Below are 18,584 nucleotides of genomic sequence, written 5' to 3'. Positions count from 1 at the left end.
TACTTTCAATAGCTCTGCCGCTTACTTGACAAATTACCTAACCTTTCTATGCCTCATTTTCCTCATCTGTAAAATGAGGATAATTGTATTGTTCACAAGGTTATTGAGTTATTGACTGAGTTCTTAGAACAGTCCCTGGGCATAGTAAGAACTATGTGCCAGCAATCATTGTCATTTCTGCTGGAAAATCAGGTTGTTCTAGTGACTTGTACGTATATATTAAGGTTGGTCTGACCCTACACGTGTGGCTCCCTAAATTTAAATAAATTAAAAGAAAATACAACTAAAATTCAACTTTTTAGTTGCACTAGTCACAGTTGAGAGTACTTGAGAGCTACATGTGGCTAGTGACAACTATTTTGGACAGCTCAGATACAGAATATTGCCATCATTTTAGACAGTTCTATTGGACAGTGCTGGTCTAGACTCAAGGAACACTCATAAATATAGGTTATTGCATTTTTAAGTGATATGAGTTAAGAATGCCTATGTTAGAAAATGAAATTGGAGGAGGAAGCAGGAGAAGAAAAAAGATACGGGTGTCATAGTCTCATTTCGTGGGTGAAACAGGAAATAAAGGTGGATGGGTACAGCTTAAAGTTATAATGGTACCAAGACAGGAGGAACAATACTGGTATAACTAACAGGAGGAGAGTGGGGGAGAAGTGGGTGATATAAAGTGAGCTGACGCTCTATTACAGTAGGGAGTCAAATAATCATTAAGATTGACCAATCAGGAAATGACTACAAAGGCTGGGTGCAGTGGTTCATGCTTATAATCCTAGCACTCGGGGAGGCTGAGGCAGGAGGATTGCTTGAAACCAGGAGTTCAAGACCACCCTGGGCAATATAGGGAGACCTCTACAAAACAAACAAACAAACAAAATTAGTCAGGCGTGGTGGTGTGCACCTATATTCCCAGTTACTCAGGAGGCTGAGGCAGGAGGATCACTTGAGCCCAGGAGTTCGATGCTGCGGTGAGCTGTGATCATGCCACTGCACTCCAGCCTGGGAGACAGAGTGAGACGCTATCTCCAAATAATAACAATAAAAAAAAATAATAACAGTACTTAGCACTCCAGGGGTTAAAAAATCGTTAAAAAGTTTCCTTTTGAAGGAAGGAATTGAGAGCAGAAAGGAGTAGGACAGAGAACCGTGTCTTTTTTTAAAAAAATTATGAATGTTTCTGTATCTTTTTTTTTTAACCATGTGCCGATATGACTTTCATTAAAAATTATTGAAAAAAGGAACAAAAGTGATAGAATTTTCAATTTTCAATTCTAGTGGAGAAAGGGATTTTGCAGGAAGAATGTATCTTTCACAGGATAACTTTCTCAAGGTGTTTGGTTGATGAAATCATGGTTTAGGGATATGTCCTCTATAAAGGCAAAACCAAAACCTAACAGAAACAACCCTCAATACATAATCTGGATGCTCTAAGTGCATCTTGGGAAGATGAATAAATTTTAAGTGCCAACTGAGGGACCGACTGCTTGGGTGAGACAGAATGTGTGAGTGGGTGGATGTACTGGGACTGCGTGTGCGGGTGAGCAGTTGAGCAAACCTTAGTGGCTTCTGCCTGGGGCCAAGTGACAATTACAGTGAAAGCCCCTTCCAATACTTTCTGAGGACTGCAGAAAAACACAACCCTTGAGGTGTATCTGGAATCATAGACAGCACGATGGATTCCCAGGGCTCTGTCACCAGAGGGCCTAAAATGTCTTCTTTGCTTACCGAACGTCAATACTGTGCTGGGCCAATTGGGAGCCACTATTTCCATATGAGCACTGGGTCAAATGCTACATGGACGCACATACATCACGAGGCCATTGTCCCTTGCTTCCTTTTTTAAGAAGGCCAGAGTTTATAAATGCCATTTTTACAGAGGTGGGAACGCTGACACCAAAAATTTCTCATGGGTAGCTCACCAGATGTCCACCGCTTGAAAAATGATCACTGGCTTTCAAAATTTGATTCCCATTTGAAAGAAAAGAGTTAAAGTTTGAGATGTTTAAAAAATAAGGTTTCTCTAAGTTGCCTATAAATGGATCCAGCGTTAAAAACATTTCAGATAATGGAAAAGAGAATACTGACCAAGTCTTGACTCTTACTCCTACTTTCTCAGTTAGTGTCTATGTGACCTTGGGAAAAGCAATGAACTACTCAGGTTTCTCATGAATAATACAGAAATATTTAATAACTGATAGTCCTATGTAAAATCATGAATGCATTTACCAATGATTGAACACCTCATTTACAGTGTCCTATTCACATCTTCTAAGAACTTGTCTCCTCCCTTTACAAATGAGGAAACTGGGCTCAGAGAGGATAAGTTGCTGTCCTCAGGGCACACAGTCAAGAAGTAGCAGAGCTAGGATTTGAACCCTAGTGGGTGGGCCTGACTTCAAAGGATTCCCTACTGTATCAGGTTGTTCCTACACTGCCTTTTCACAAGACAGTTTAACAAAGTGTGAAGGGAAAAGTCCTACCATGACTGTGGAAGTATTTTGAACAACAAAATGTATTATAATATTCACTGACCACAAAAAAGACCTCATATATATAACTGTAACCATCAAGGATAATATTCTGAAATGACCTCTGTGAACCACTGTAGAGCTTCACAGGGGGCCATGGGAAGGTGAGAGAGAGCCCAGACTTTCCTACAAAGCATCCTTAGGCAAGAACATGAAAACTGAGTTGCAGGGCTACTGGTGGATTGCACGGCTTCTGTGCATATGCATAAATATTGTGATTAAACTATTATCATAGTAATGAGGGTAGTAATGCCTCCTACAGCCCATCCCACCACACTCCTCAAAGTCCCTACCTTTTATGAAACAAAGGGCTGCTGGCACTGCTAGGGAGTTGGGCAAGAGGCAAGGAAATGATCTCTATTAAGCAAACGCATTCTATTCCATGCTCCGATTAGGAGCCGCAGCCTCATTAACGATGAGAATTGTTCTCATCTCCTGTTGTTCAGGGTACTGTGCTCTGAGACTAGATCCAGGAAGTGTATGTTCTCATCTCCCCTCACTCCCCACCCCCTGGGGCTTCCGAACAGATGCCTGATTGAAGTAGACCTGTTTTTCCTTCCAGTTTTCCTTTTCCTCATTTCTGTCCCAATCCCTCATTCCCAGAGATGATTTTTCCAAGGCCCAAGGGCTCCTTCAGATCCACCCTCTTAACACTGCTGTATTTAACAATGGTTGCATGCTTACTCTTTTCCTAGCACAAGGCTAAGCAATTTATCAGGAATTCACCCTCACAATGGTGGGCATGAAATTCTCATCGCTCACAAATAAGGAAACTGAGGCTTGGAGAGGTTAACCGACCTCTTAAAAGATCCACAACTAGTGACATTATGGAGCTGGTATTTGAAACATGGTTCCCTTGGACTCCAGGGTTTGCCCTCCTAATGGCCACATTGTATGCTTTTCCATTTCATTGATTTTTGTGACATGATCTTGTTTTAAGAGAAACTTAGAAGTGCAAATTGGAAAGTTCTAATTTTGTAAGATCTCCAAGCAGACATGTAAGCTTATTTGACTTTTCCTGCAGGCTGCCTGAGCCTGAATTTGAAGGTATAAATTATGTCACTGCTGCCAATGACAACTTATCTATCATAGCCTAGGTTTGTAACACAGTGGTTTGGTTTCCCTCTCTCTCTCTTTTTTTGTTTTTGTTTTCATTTTCTCAGGTAAAGAGTGAGGAAAACAAGCAATCCCAGAGAGGATTTTTGCAAGGCTCAAGGGATGAGTTAAGAAGTCTGAGTTCTACTAAACTAGCTGTGCAAGTCATTCTCCTTCTCTGGTCTCAGTTTCCACAACTGCAAAATGGAGTGGCTAGAAAGTACCAGTACTTCCCAGACTTGCAGCATCAATACACCTTCCTGATTTTGGCCACAACCCATGAACCATCTGTATTATAGTTACTTATTATTTCTCTTTAAACTAGCTCAATTTAAAAATACTTAATTATAAAGGGAAACATATTACTACTATAAATGAAAAAGCAATATCACTCTCAATAAGAAAAAAGCCAGGGTGAAAATAAATACAATGTAACTAAAATAATGGTAGCAAATTCTGGGTAGACATGGTTGCCTGCTAAAGGTCCTGATCCTGAAGCCTCCCCCTCCTCTGTTACAAATGAAAAATTGAGATTTTTAGAAAGGTGTGAAAGACAAACAAGCACCAGATGGAAACTTTCTTCTTGATATAAGGATAAAGATGAAAAGGGAATTAGAAAAATAATAACCCTCTCACAATGTGATTGGTCTTATTTAATGATGAATTTTTGGAGCATCTAACACCAGCAGCATCTAAGGTCCCACGTGGTACATATCCTACACTTGGGATACACTCAGTGGTATGCTAGTTTCTGAAAGGCTCACTCTCTCTCTCTTTCCTTTCTCTTTCTCTATATCTCTCTAAAAAAAAACCCCAATATAATAATATACTGAAATATAAGTAATAGAGCGTTTGCCAATTTCAGTAAAATACTCCTGCTGTGGTCAGTTTTAGGCTACCAATGTGACATCCCTAACTTTGAACATAGGAAGAGAAAAGGAGAAGTGGCTCTCACCAGCAGGTAGGAGCCAAGCAGACTCTAGCATATCACTGGAAACACTGAACCAGAAAGTCTAGAAAGTTCCTTCTATTGAATGCACTCTAGACAGTAACTTCCAGACAGTAGAGTAAGATTTTTGTTTTAAATCTCTCTCTACCACTCTTAGTTCTGTAATTTACATACAGCAGCGGCTGATTGAGTAACTGATGCTAACATTTGTGCTCAGTGATAGAACCACACTAATAATTACAATAATCACAATATCTAACAAGTATCAAATACTTACTCCAATCCACCATTTTCTCATTTAATTCTATCCACACCACATAATGCAGGTCTTATGGTTCCCATTTTACAGACTAGGCAACTAAGGTCAGAGATTAATCAATCTAAGATTATACTTTAGGAAGTGGCAGAACTGGAAAAACAAGAAACCTCAGTGCACACTGAAATAAACCTGATTCAAACCAAAATATGCTTGGAGAATGAGATATTCAATTCTAGTTAAGCAAACATTTTGATTAATAAAGAGGTATTTTAGAGACTACGTAAAAATAAAAATTTCTTTTTTTTTTGAGACGGAGTCTCGCCCTGTTGCCCAGGCTGGAGTGCAGTGGCACGATCTCGGCTTACTGTAAGCTCTGCCTCCTGGGTTCATGCCATTCTCCTGCCTCAGCCTCCCTAGTAGCTGGGACTACAAGCGCCCGCCACCAGGCCTGGCTAATTTGTGTGTGTGTGTGTGTGTGTGTGTGTTTTTTTTTTTTTAGTAGAGAGGCGGTTTCATCACGTTAGCCAGGATGGTCTCGATCTCCTGACCTCGTAAACTGCCTGCCTTGGCCTCCCAAAGTGCTGGGATTACAGGTGTGAGCCACTGCGTCTGGCCGAAAAATTCTTTTAGTGTTAAAATAAAACACAAAATGCTAAAAAAAAAAAAAAACACTAAACATAATGGAAAAACGTCTTTGATGAATCAAATTTTTGCATGCAAGAATGTGCTAAAATATAAGTCACAAGAGTTTTGGTTGACCTTGTCATGGACAATAGTTTGGACTGCTTACAGGAGAAATGATTGGTATGCTAAGACTGAACTGGTAAGAAAATGGAACCAACCCAAATGTCCATCAGTGATAGACTGGATAAAGCAAATGTGACACATACACACAATCGAATACTACACAGCCATAAAAAAGGATGAGTCCATGTCCTTTGCAGGGACATAGATGAAGCTGGAAACCATCATTCTCAGCAAACTAACACAAGAACAGAAAACCAAACACTGCACGTTCTTACTCATAAGTGGGAGCTGAACAATGAGAACACATGGACACAGGGAGGGGAACATCACACACCAGGGCCTGTTGCAGGGTGGGGGGCTAGGGGAGGCATAGCATTAGAAGAATTACCTAATGTAGATGACAGGTTGATGGGTGCAGCAAACCACCATGGCACATGTATACCTATGCAACAAGCCTGCACGTTCTGCACATGTATCCCAGAACTTAAAGTATAATTTTAAAAAATAAAAATAAAAAAAGCACCAGGGTTATGTAAACTTTCTTACAGTTTTGAATAATTTGACAGTAAGGCTAAGAATGGCTATTTATGGAGCACCTACTTACTATATACCAGGTGTTATGAAAGGCCTACTGTTTATCTCTTATTAGCCCAGTGGCTCTCTGAAGCAGCTATCAGCATTCCCACTCGTTCTGCACATGTATCCCAGAACTTAAAGTATAATTTTAAAAAATAAAAATAAAAAAAGCACCAGGGTTATGTAAACTTTCTTACAGTTTTGAATAATTTGACAGTAAGGCTAAGAATGGCTATTTATGGAGCACCTACTTACTATATACCAGGTGTTATGAAAGGCCTGCTGTTTATCTTATTAGCCCAGTGGCTCTCTGAAGCAGCTATCAGCATTCCCACTCTACGGATGAAGAAACCAAGGCTGAGAAACGGTCAATAGCCTGCCTATGTTTCTGTTAGTCTGGGCTTCACAGTGACACCTTTATCTTAATCACTCTCTAACTTTCTGGTGATAAGCTTCCCACTGCATGTGATTTGGAGGTCAGCATAGAATCTATAGTTAATTTCATGACATCTATTTCCTGTTTGAAGCCATGTACCTATTCATTAGGTATTTCTTTTTTCTATTTCTTTTTTGAGACGGAGTCTGGCTCTGCCGCCCAGGCTGGAGTGAAGTGGCGTGATTTCGGCTCACTACAACCTCCGCCTCCTGAGTTCAAGTGATTCTCTGGGCTCAGCCTCTCAAGCAATTGGGATTACAGGCACCTGCCACCATGCCTGGCTAATTTTTGTATTTTTAGTAGAGATGGGGTTTCACCATGTTGGTCAGGCTGGTCTCAAGTTCCTGACCTCAGGTGATCCGCCCATCTCTCCCTCCCAAAGTGCTGAGAAATACCCACATTCATTAGATATTTCTTTTGTAGCTAGCATTTCTGTGACCTGGTCACTCAGACCACACAGCCTGGAGAAAATACTGTGTCTGTCTTACATTTGTTTTGAATGATATCCAGCTGTTCACTACACAGTATTAAGTGAAATGGTTAACTTTGGATACTTATCTTTTCTCTTCTGTAAAGCTTCTGAAGGGTTGCTTCAGACAGCAAGTGTGTTAATTGCTAACTCCATTTTCATGGCATCAACTGGAAATAAGGATGTCCTACTAGGCAATAAAATGATCTGTCACAGACCCCAAAGGGGATGTCAAATTCTGAAACACTAGGGAGTGGCTGATGAAAGAAATTGATAGAAGATATGGCAGATCAGTGTTTTAGAGTTCTCTAAGTTTTTAAAGTGCAGCGTTTTTTCGTTGGCCCATATGAACAAAATACTTTAGAGGAAATAAATGGTGACTTCCATTGGAAGGTAGCCCTTAGCTCCAACATCAGAAGACCAATAAGCCCAGCTGGCTTATAACAGGGAGCTGGTCTCTCTGTGACCTGTCTTAATTTCTCCAGCTGAATTGATTTTGGTAAATTCCCTGCTCAAAACCCTTAAAGTCTGTACCATAGGCAAGCTCCTTCATGATCAGGCTCCTGCACTGATTGCTCTTTAACTCCATCTCTGCCATTTCTCTCCTTCTGGCCTGGCCTTTCCCTGAGTCACAAGGAACTTATAGTTCCTAAAGTGTACTAGACCTTCCCTTTTACCTCCAGGTCTTTGTATCTTGGAATACTCTTTGCTCTCTCCTTTGCCAAGCAAAACTCTACTTATTCTTTAGGTCTTGGCTCAAATGTCATTTCCTTCAATGGTCTCCCAGATGAGGTTGGGTCCCTTTGGTCCATAATTGCACTGCACTAGTTACTCTCTCTTTCTGAGTAATCACCATGCTTGTAAATTACTTATTGAGAATATGTATCTCCCTCATGCAAATGTCCAATAAACAGTATTTTATGTCTTATTCATCGCTGACCCCCCCCAGTGTCTAGCACATAGTAGGCACTCCATAAACAGGCATAGAATGAAGGACTAATGTAAAATGAATGATTATCTGGACAGCACAAAGGAAGTGGGGAATTTTGAAAGTCTGTTACTTCAGTGTTACGGTAAAATAGCTGGCTGTTGACTAAAATCTTTATAAATTATTTTTGCTGGTAATATATGAAAAACAGAAGACTCTTTTTCTTAGAAGTGGTATCAGCTAGTGGATAGTTTCTGGAAAAGTCACTAACTGACTTCACCTACAGATTTCTGTGTATCTATGGGGAATAACATTTTTCTAATAATAAATGAGCAATTTAGGGTAGAGTCTTAATAGCTATGTGACTTTGACAAATCACTCAACATCACTTATCTATAAAATGGGGATGATAATTAAATCAGTTGCATAGAGTAATTGTGAGGATCAAATGAGAAAATGCATGCAAACACTTAGCACAGTGTCTGGCACATAGTATGTGTTCAATAAACGCCAGCTACTACTACCACAGTTGGTGCTTCTGTCCAAGGCAGACACCTCCACTCTGAAATGTAGAAGCCAATTGACTTAAAAATTACATGTATTTGGCAGTGAATAATCTGGTGATGTTACCCTCTGGAGGGTAAATCAAAACCTCTGTCTGCATCACTCATCATCAACTCACACTGTAAAAAGCCGTCTCTCCTACCCTGGACATTCCCTGAAGCCAAAGCATAAGTGAAATGCCATCAGAGAAAATACTAACAAACTCTGAGGGATATTCACCCCATTCTAGAATTCAGATTGCCTCTTAACCAAAATGCTCTGTGAACAGAAGTGAATTTCGTTGATCCAGTTCCGGCTTTAGACGCAGGTGGCATTCTCGTTCTAAGGCATGGCATCAAGAGCTCTGCACAAAAGCAGTCGATGCTACTGATTTACACAAACTCCAACTCTTCTCACAAATGCTAGTGGGGAGAAACATATCTGTTTTGTTTCATTTCCAGGTGGCAAGACAATCAAAATGCTGGTAAAAGGAAAACAGGGCAAGTGAGGGCAACTTAAGACAAAGAAGACTGGACATATGGTAGGTTTCAGGCTCCTGACAGCCCTAAGATAGGTTTTATTCTTCCTGTTGCGAGTGGCTTCCATGTTGTGTTGTGACCACCTCAAATGGATTTGTTTGATCGGAGGAGGATGTCTGAATTCTAAGGGACTTCAGAGGACTTGATATAAAGTTCAGACAGAACTTGATAAAGGTTCTGTCTGCTTTGAGGTGGGGCCTGGGCTACTCCTACATCTTTATTCCTCTGCAGGGGCCCCAGGGTTTAGTGAAGGAAGAATTCACCTGAGCTGGGCGGGGGGCTTAACCCTTCCGAGCCTTAGTTTCAACATCTGCAGAAGAATGTTGGAATGGGATTGTTCTGAGGATTCAGCAGGAAAAATACATTTAAAGCAGGTAGCTTTGTGCCAGGCACTTAGCGAATGTTTAAGGAATAGGAGCTGTAGCTCTTATAGTTATTTTAGACTTCTGAATTCATCTAATATAACCATCACCATATTACACTGAAGGAAATTAAAAGCCAAGATGTGGTCCCTTGTTCCAGGTCACACAGCTCCTTGGTAAGGGGCCGAGCTGGGTTACCATCCCAGTTCTCCCTACCCTGTGCTGTCTTTTTTACTGTACCCCACGGACTCTCAGGACTCATTAGCTCAGCTGAGCTCTTCAGTATATCATAGTTCTCAAGCTTTCCACCTTTGCCCTCTGCAGTCAAGTCTCCACCCTCAACATTCACTTAATCCCTAAACCATGTTTATGTGACCTCTAGGATATCCTGCAAAAATGCCTCCTGCTTTCCTGCCTCCTGGCTAATGCAGCTGCTATTCTGTCCAGAAGATTCTCCCCTCCTCTGTATCCATCACTGACTCCTTCAAGCTTGAGAGCTCAAGTCTCTCATGTCATCTGCAGAGAGAACTTGCCTGAGCATCCTGGCTGAAGTCATATCACCTCCCCACTTTCTCTTGCTCTTCAGTTTATGTCCTGTGGAAACGCTTCTCCCACTGGGTAATTTTCTTTCATTTTTAATTGCCTGTCTCCTTTACTAAATGTAAGCTCCCAAAAGGGCCGAGAACACACCTTTCTGGCCTATTGCTGTGTCCCTAGCACCTAGCACAGCACATGACACATAGGTGCTCAGTAAACAGAAGTTGAGTAAATGAATGAATGAATTCCAGAACCAGCATATTTGTTAACACTTGCAGAGGACAGAGGAAAGCGTTGTCATTTTCTGTGGGAGGAACATGGGTACCTGCTTGCCCCTCTTCTTGGCCTCCTAAAAGAACAGCAAGTGGCTACCCACAAGACAGGGACCCTTCCAAACAGGCATCCCACGCAAAAGCACATCTTGCAGTCAAGGGAAATGGGCAGATAGTTGCTAATTGCGTCTTCCAACTGGGCTGATCTTTCAAAAGTTCGAAAGGCGCCTGCCTCCATAAATCCCGGGCTGCTACTGCTGCTGAAGCTGGTGAGGGAGGAGAGGAGGGTGCGCTTGGGCGCCTCTCGGGCTGGCACGAAGAAGCCACATCTCATCCTCCCTCCTCCCCCCAGCTCCTCTCCAAGAGAGGAAGCAATGCAGATGGAGACGAGAAATAAATATTCCTGCCTGCTCCGTGCCACTGCAGACGTTTTCCAAAATGTCTGGCTTGGACCATGAAACAAGCCCACCCAGGAAAGGAGGCGCTCAGCGGGAGAAAGAGGGGGAAAGGGTGGCATATTTGTCGATACTCGTCAGCTTTCTGGGGGGCAGAGCACATGGCTCATCCTTGGCAGCCCTGCTGAGGTGGGGACGTGGTAAGTGCACAGTAATACTTGAAGAATTGAATCAGAAACGGGAGCGGAGTTAAGGAACTCATGCCAGAGCGTCGGCACTATCTCTGTGCCTCTGCACAGGGTCCTAGGACTCACAGCTGGTTCTTTCACAGGTTTCAAGCTCTTTGCACAATATACCTGCTGCCTCTGCTCAACCCTTTTACTTCCACTCGACTCCTGGGGAATTAACACAATTGGGCTGATGGAAGCCTTCAAAGGCCATTTGGAATTTGGGCAGGAACTCAGAATCCATGTGTGGAGATATTCCTGCCACCTATAAACACGGTTCACTTTCTCTAATACTGGAATACTGGCAGGAGATGAGAACACGGGCTGCAAATGATAAGTGGGTGCTTTTGGTCTGGGGTGGCCAAGTGTGTGGGAGAAGTGTCACTAAGGAGGGAAGTTACAGGCCCAGCAACAGGCACCGAAGTGTTCTGCATTCCGCTGCCTTTGCTAGGCATGCTGTGAGGCTGCAAAATGTCTCTGAAAAGGGAGATGAGGGGATGGGAATTTCGATTTGAACACTTCTGCATCGGATGCTCTGGGTGTCCTGTCTCTAACCCTCCTGTGAGACTCCCTGATGCCCTCTTCTTGATATCACTGCCCCTGGACCACCTTCCCATAGTCCTCTTGGTAGGCCAGTAATTAGGGTGGGGCCCTTGGTGGATTGAATTCTGCTCAGTAAAGGGCAGAGGAGCTTTCCTGGGTTTTACAGGTTCAAGTCCAATGCAACAAAAACAGCTGCTCAAAATGAAGATGCAAAGAAAGCAATGTCTTCTGTGGGTGTCAGGGAAACATTTTTCAGAAATGTTGCATTGAATTCTGTTTCTTTTCACCATTTCCAGGACTTCACTGAGGAATGAAACGTTGTCTAATATTTCCCACTCATGTGCCCTGAATCCTTCTTTATGAATCTTCCCCTCTCATTTGCCCGTCTGCCTTCCAGTGCCAGGCAATTGCCAGCTGAATCCCACTCTCTCCAGGAAGCCACTCAGTGGTGGGGGAAAGCTGGCAGGACACAATGGTTCCTGTCCCCACTCCGCCCATTGCTGTGTGACCTTAGACAAATCACTCCCCTCTCTGGGCCTTGGCTGCTTTGTTTGTCAAAGGATTGGGTTGGATAGGTTTCCTTTCAGCTGTGACATATTATAGGAGGTTCTATAGAGTGAAATTGGATGGAATTCCTACTGTCGTTATCCCCTTCCCACCTCACCTTCTCCAGTAAAGCTCCAGGGATGGGGGCCATCACACCTCTGGGATTGAATTCAATCCTTATACCTGGGAAGGTCAGAACTGCATAGCAGAAGAACCTGTTTTAAATGTTTTCTGTCTGTATTTCCCTTAGTTCCCAAAAATATTAATGTATGGGTTGGGGAAAGATCAAAGTAGGGTCTGTTTGGAAAGAAGTTGTGTGCATGTATGTTTGCATTTTATAATACTCATATTAGTTACTTTTAAAAAATAATAGTTGCCATTTATTGAAATCTATTATGAGCTAGGCCTATGCTAAGCTCTTTCACCTACATTACTATCTTCATGATAGCTCATTAGGGAAGATATTATCTGTCCCGCACTCCCTTACAAATGAGAAAACTGAGGTTCCGAGGGGATGAGACACTTGCTAAAGATCACACAGCTGTTAACATTGGCAATGGGATTCGAGCCTGGCTCTGTTGGATTCCAAGGACGATAATGTGCTATCCACTACCCTGTGCTGGGCCTTGTCTTGGCATTCAATCACTATCTGGGAGATTCTTCATACAATGAGGCTGTTTTAAAGACCCATAGGCAGTGGGTCCTAAATTGATTCCCTTTCCTATGGTGGTATCAGAGGAAAACAGCTAGTCTCAGAGCCAGCAGGAACCTGCTGTCAGAAATGGCAGGGAGCATGCAGCTGTGGTGCCTGCCTAGCATCGGGAAGAGTGGGAGAACTGGGCCCCTGAAGCAGCCCATTTATAGCAACCATCTCCACTGATCATTTATCCGTAGAAAATAAGGCTGGTTTCCGTCCAGCCTTAGCTACCTCATTTCCATGCCCTTGCCCAATTCTGGCACAGAATCAGAGCCTCTTGGAATTTGCAAATAATGAGATCATATGTCCCAGAAATTGTAAACTTAAATGGCTCCCAAGCCCAGGTAGGTATGTGAATGAGTGAAATAGCCAGGAGGGAGTTATAGCAAACTGTAAACACATGTCCAGTCTAAGACCCCCAAGACACAGCTCCAGCAGACTTGCTGTGCACCTAGCGTGCTAAGCAGGCACCCCCAGAAATACAGAATTTTCTGTGAATTCTCCTGATTTTTAAACGTAGGCAATTCAGTTAAGAAGAACGTACTTGACACAGTCAGGACCATATAGAACATATCTGCAGGCCTGAGTGCAGGTCTTCATTTACAAACTCTAAAATTAATTTTTCTCATTTACAGATGAGGAAACGGTGGCCCACATTAAGTCATTTGCCAGAGCTAGCTAAGGTAGGCTTAGGTAGGCAACTCTTCGGAGGCATACATATTGAAAAGTGTGTGTGTGTTCATAAAAATACACACCTATTGTACATTTACAAATGATATAGAAATGATGTTGGATTACCTGCTGTTATGAAATGTTTGGCTTTTCACATAGTGTTAATATTATACAATAGTTGACGGTAATTAACACACACACCGGTCCCAAAACAAAACGACACAACATAACTCCTCTCCCAAATCAAAACCAAAAATTAAAACAAAAGCCAGGAAAGAAAGAAGCTCTTTACTTACGGTAAATGACAGAAACGAAGAAAACAAAGTCCCTTCATCATATCTGGATAATTTTGCCAGCACTCCTTCCAAGATAGTAACGAACTAGAAAAACAGCAAAAAGAAAAAAATGTTATTTCAAACTATAATTGTTCACCATAAAGCACATCATTTCCCAACCACATAAAGGCTGGGATCGAGCCCTCCGTTCATTTCTGCAGTCTATTATTTGATTCCCGCCTTCGGAGAAAGGAATAGACTGCCTTTACATAGAAATATTTGACTTATCCGGCTTTCTCTTCATTATTATGTGATTGCAAATATAGAGTGTTACAGAAGTGCAAAGTGACAAAATATTATTGAGTTGCATATAGCATGCGATAATATTAAATGCACTTTTTAAAATCCAAAACTGCGCAAAGCAGTTTCTACGTTACATATTAGCACTACATTTAATCCAATCTATTTTTATTTGTATTTTATCAGTAATTTGGGGGAAACAGAAGTTTAGCACTGGCAAATATAAATGTCTTCCCATTCAGCATTACTTAGTTAAAATTCTATAATTCATGAGGGTGACTGAAATAGCTTTATCTGACTTTTATGTTTTATTATGACTCTCACTGCATGTGAAACTAGAGGAAAAGGGGTTTTCATGATGGCAGAATTCCTTATTACCGTTTAACTTTCTGTATTTAAAAATCTAACTTTGTCAGTGCTGAAAAACAAAACAAACATTTCCTGTATAACCTAGCGCGACGTTTGGGGACAAATTCTTATTAAGTTAACATATGCCACTTCATCAATTTATCTTCACACGGCTCGAGATCATCGGAAAATCATTTAGAGCTGAGGCTGGGTGACGTACAATCTTGTTTCCTGAGAGACGCAAGTATCCAGCTCAACTTTTTAACGTGTTACATTTTAATGGAAACGGAGACATAACAAAGCAGTGTTCACAATGAAACATTTCACCTGAAGCTGGAGGTTACCTTTGCAACCAAGAGTGTTATCATTTCTTTAACAGTTTCTTCAATTAGTTCGTCTATTTTTGAATGGTATTGATGCTAAGAACACAGAAAGACAAATATTAGCATGTTTGGGAGGTGATGGCATTGCATCCGTCAGTAATTTTTAGACAACATAATTTATAAATACAGCCTGGCCTGCAGACCCAGTTTATTTCCTTAGTCCCAGAAATATCTGTAAGATCCTGACTCCATTTCTTTGATGGAGAGAAATCCGAAGCTCTTAAAAATATTACCAAGTTCATTGTTCCTCACTTAAGGCTTTCGATGCCTCTAATGTGTGTAGACACATAAACAGTTTTACAAATAGCACACATGAATGACTTAATGACCCAGCAGTGTGTTGATTTGGATCTTACAAAGCAAGATACTGTAATAATTTAACACAGGAGATTAAAAATTATCTTTGGAAAACTGCTGGGGTTTGTGGCTTAGGTAGTAGATTCCCTTTCCAAAGGGAATTTGATGAAGACACTGTGACTAATTTTGTAAAACCTGTTCTGAAACCCTCAGGTTCTTTGGCTTAATACCTCAGAACTCCTCGTTTTATCTCCAAGTCCTGACTCAGTGTAAAGGCAAAGTGTCTCTTTCTGAACCCTTGTAGCAAGCCACTCGTTTTCTCCATTCATGGATAAGCAGACCCAGTATTCGAGCTTACCCTGAGACCACTGCTAAGTTTTAAAATTTCTCTAACTGTGCCTGTCAATTACATTTAAACAGGAATGTGAAAACAAACCCCCACACAAATAAAAATCCGCTGTAAATGCCAGGGAAAAAGGAAAAGTGATTTCAACACAAAATATTATATGCCAGCTCCTTGACATTTATTAGATCATTTTAGTATCCATTTGAATTATCCCATATTTCCTTGACAAAAAATAACAATGCAAAACATTGTTATTTGAAAAGGAAAATGCACTTACCCATGTTTTAGCAAACTTTCAGAAGGATGATTAATTAGGAACAGAAAAAAAAGGATCAGTGCAAATAAAAATTAGGACAAAAGGACACATGAGAAAGTAAAAATTAAATAAAATATTCAAAAGTCTATGTAAACATACGGATACAAGCCATAGTAATGTGGTTTAATATTCTGATAACTGGCAATCGGAATTATTGAGAGTGAGCAAAGGGATGCGAATTAGGTAAATCCATTTAGAATCATAGGTAAGGTTTGTTTGTAATTGGAAGACCTGGATAAAGTGTCAGTGCAAAGTTGGGAAGTCATGTTACCTATGAAAATTTAACTCAGTTTCCTTATCTGTAAAAAAACAAACAAAAGAGATAATAATACTATCATCCTGGGCCAATGAGAAGGGAGAAACCAGTATGAAACTCTAATTTTGAAACGGAAACAAAGCCAACCCTGTATAAAGATTTTTAGTGGGTCTATGCTAATATTATTATTTTAAAAACCAGTGCCCGAGCCCTTTCCTGGCAGTCATGCTTTCAGACTCATAAGTCTCTGTTTTGGAGATCAAGTGAGAGTCTAGACGTGAAAATATTTTGTCAACTGTCATTGTGATTCAAATATTATTAGTTATTCAAGTTCATCAAGTAGAAGATAAGGGTAGAGAGAGAGAGTCTTATCACTTAGTCATCTTCTCCAGTTTCATTTTAATTGATTAGAGGAAAAACAATACAACAAATGGCTTGTATGTTGTAGTCCCATTGAATCAGAACCCACGTTGGCTATACTGCTAGATTCAAAAAGGAATTTACTCCTAAGTGGCATAAACCTGAAGCTAAATGCAAAAAAAATTATCTGCAGAATTCTTTGCTAGAAACACAAAGAAAGATGTCAGAGCAAAAGAATTCAGGAAAATTGACAGGGCTCCAAATTCATTTTTAGGTCTTGAGATAAGATCCAGAATCACATGCTTACTTTTCCTTCTCTTGTGACTGCCTCACTCGTCTAGGTTTTCTTTGCATTGCTATACATGATTCACATTTATTAATTATGGGAATAAACTAAATCAGAAAAGCTAGCCGTGTGCAAAATAATATGAAATACAAAATGAGGGCCTTCTACCCCAAGCAAAGAAGAACATCATTGAGAAACAAAACACTCTCTTGAAAAACTGGGCTGAAGTGGCAAATAGAGACAAGAGTAATTGTTCTCCACACATCAACAAAGATTTAGGGTCTTACTCTGAGGAGTTAATGATGTCATTCTTTCTCCCAAGAGAAATAAGGTTTCTCTTCAGGAGCTAGGAACCTCAAACTCTTTCATAAGGAGACATGGTTGAGACACTGTGGCTTATGGAAATATGATGGTTTATGGAAACCTCTTCCCAGTTCAATTCTTCCATGCCAAACTTGGCCTTAATGTTTTCTCCAGGCAGTCCCACTATCTCTCCCTTTCACTCCATACAAATATTACCATCTCCATTCCTCTTCTGTTATAATGAACATTTCTTTTTTTCTGCTTATAAAACAAAGTATTTTGATATGATTATTCTGTCTCTCCCTTCCAGGGGAAACTTTAGCATGTCAATCTCTGTTGGTCTATTTCCTCATTTTTGCAGTGGGGCTAGAATTATAACTTGTGAATACAGACATCAGATTCATCTAACCAAATAATGAAACAATGCATGGAAATGTGGTATAGAAACTGAGAAGTGCTATGTGGCAGTATTACTACTACTACTATTATTAATAGATTAACATGGTGGTTGCATGTGTATATACATTTCTCTAAACTCACCTAAAATCTCTATATTTTATTGTATGTAAATTATGCCTCAATTTAAATAAAATCTTCTTTGGGGAAGATAGCAGAGCAGGGTAATAATTACTCTGTTTATCATGTAGCAAAGAGGTAAATATCAAAGCAGCCCCTATTCCTATTCAAGTTATTACAGAATACGTGAATCCCTTTTGCCAGTTTTCCATGATACATGAGACTTACTGGATTAACTTGCTTTTCTGGAGCAATAGTGAGAACTCTGCTTTCACTCCTTGATCTTTCTTGGGCGATATATTGTTCTGTGCAGATGTGAAGCTCCGTGAAGTGGTATATATACCACTGGGGCATCTTTCAATTACCAAACATTCCTACTAGACAATGTTGTTATAAAATCTCTTGCAGTCTGATTGACTATCCAGATATGGTACAAAGAGGGAGCTTTACCATTTTCCAGTCCTCTCTGCTGCCCACACCCCCAATTTTTTTTTTTTTTTTTTTGAGATGGAGTCTCGCTCTGTCACCAGGCTGGAGTGCAGTGGCACTTGGCTCACTGCAACCTCCACCTCCCAGGTTCAAGCAATTCTCCTGCCTCAGCCTCCCAAGTAGCTAGGACTACAGTTGTGCACCACCACACCCAGCTAATTTTTTTGTATTTTGAGTAGAGACGGGGTTTCACCATGTTGGCCAAGATGGTCTCGATCTCTTGACCTCATGATCTGCCCGCCTGGGCCTCCCAAAGTGTTAGGATTACAGGTGTAAGCCACCATGCCTGGCCTCTGCTGGCCTTCTTGGATTAACTTGCCCTATATGCCTAAATTATATCCTGAGGGAACTACTAATATTCAATGGCCTGGAAAGTTTGGTCAGTTCACTTTTGCTTCTGATGGGCTGAGTTGCAAATTCACAATTACTGTGTGAAAATCATTCCACTTGACTTCCTGTGCTACACATTTTGCCTTGTCATAGAACAGATTGTGTGTATGTTGTCTTTCTGTTAAGACCATCTGACCTTGGAAATGAGATGAAAACACACTAGACCAAGTGAGAAACTATTTAATACACAATTTCCCTTCTATTGGTACTTCACAAATTTTAATGAAAAAAATAAATATTTAAGATGGAAAACTATGCTTAACAAATGTTTCAGCAGCTGCCTTTAGATGTGATATTACCCAATGATGAAATCCAGGATGTGATCTTAAAATTGGAGATTTCATCACCTGGCCAGTATCTAATCTAAAGCAGGTTGAGGGAGTTGGGACC

The 18,584-nt window shown here is 40.8% G+C and overlaps 1 protein-coding gene across 1 annotated transcript in view; it reads right to left on the bottom strand.

Moving 5' to 3' along the window:
* CADPS (Ca++-dependent secretion activator) overlaps positions 1-18,584 on the bottom strand; it is a 507,398-nt gene that overhangs the window by 55,427 nt on the left and 433,387 nt on the right. Inside the window, exons 26-27 of the mRNA XM_011998424.1 lie at positions 14,597-14,671; positions 13,626-13,709 (exon numbers count right to left, since the gene is read on the bottom strand). Of these exons, the coding sequence (XP_011853814.1) occupies positions 13,626-13,709; positions 14,597-14,671 (159 nt within the window). The remainder of the gene's footprint in view (positions 1-13,625; positions 13,710-14,596; positions 14,672-18,584) is intronic.

The sequence above is a fragment of the Mandrillus leucophaeus genome, unplaced genomic scaffold, assembly GCF_000951045.1.
Source record: "Mandrillus leucophaeus isolate KB7577 unplaced genomic scaffold, Mleu.le_1.0 Scaffold57, whole genome shotgun sequence".
Lineage (NCBI taxonomy): Eukaryota > Metazoa > Chordata > Mammalia > Primates > Cercopithecidae > Mandrillus > Mandrillus leucophaeus.
Note: the sequence above shows the minus strand (reverse complement) of the source record. Positions and strands in the feature narration are given on the sequence as shown.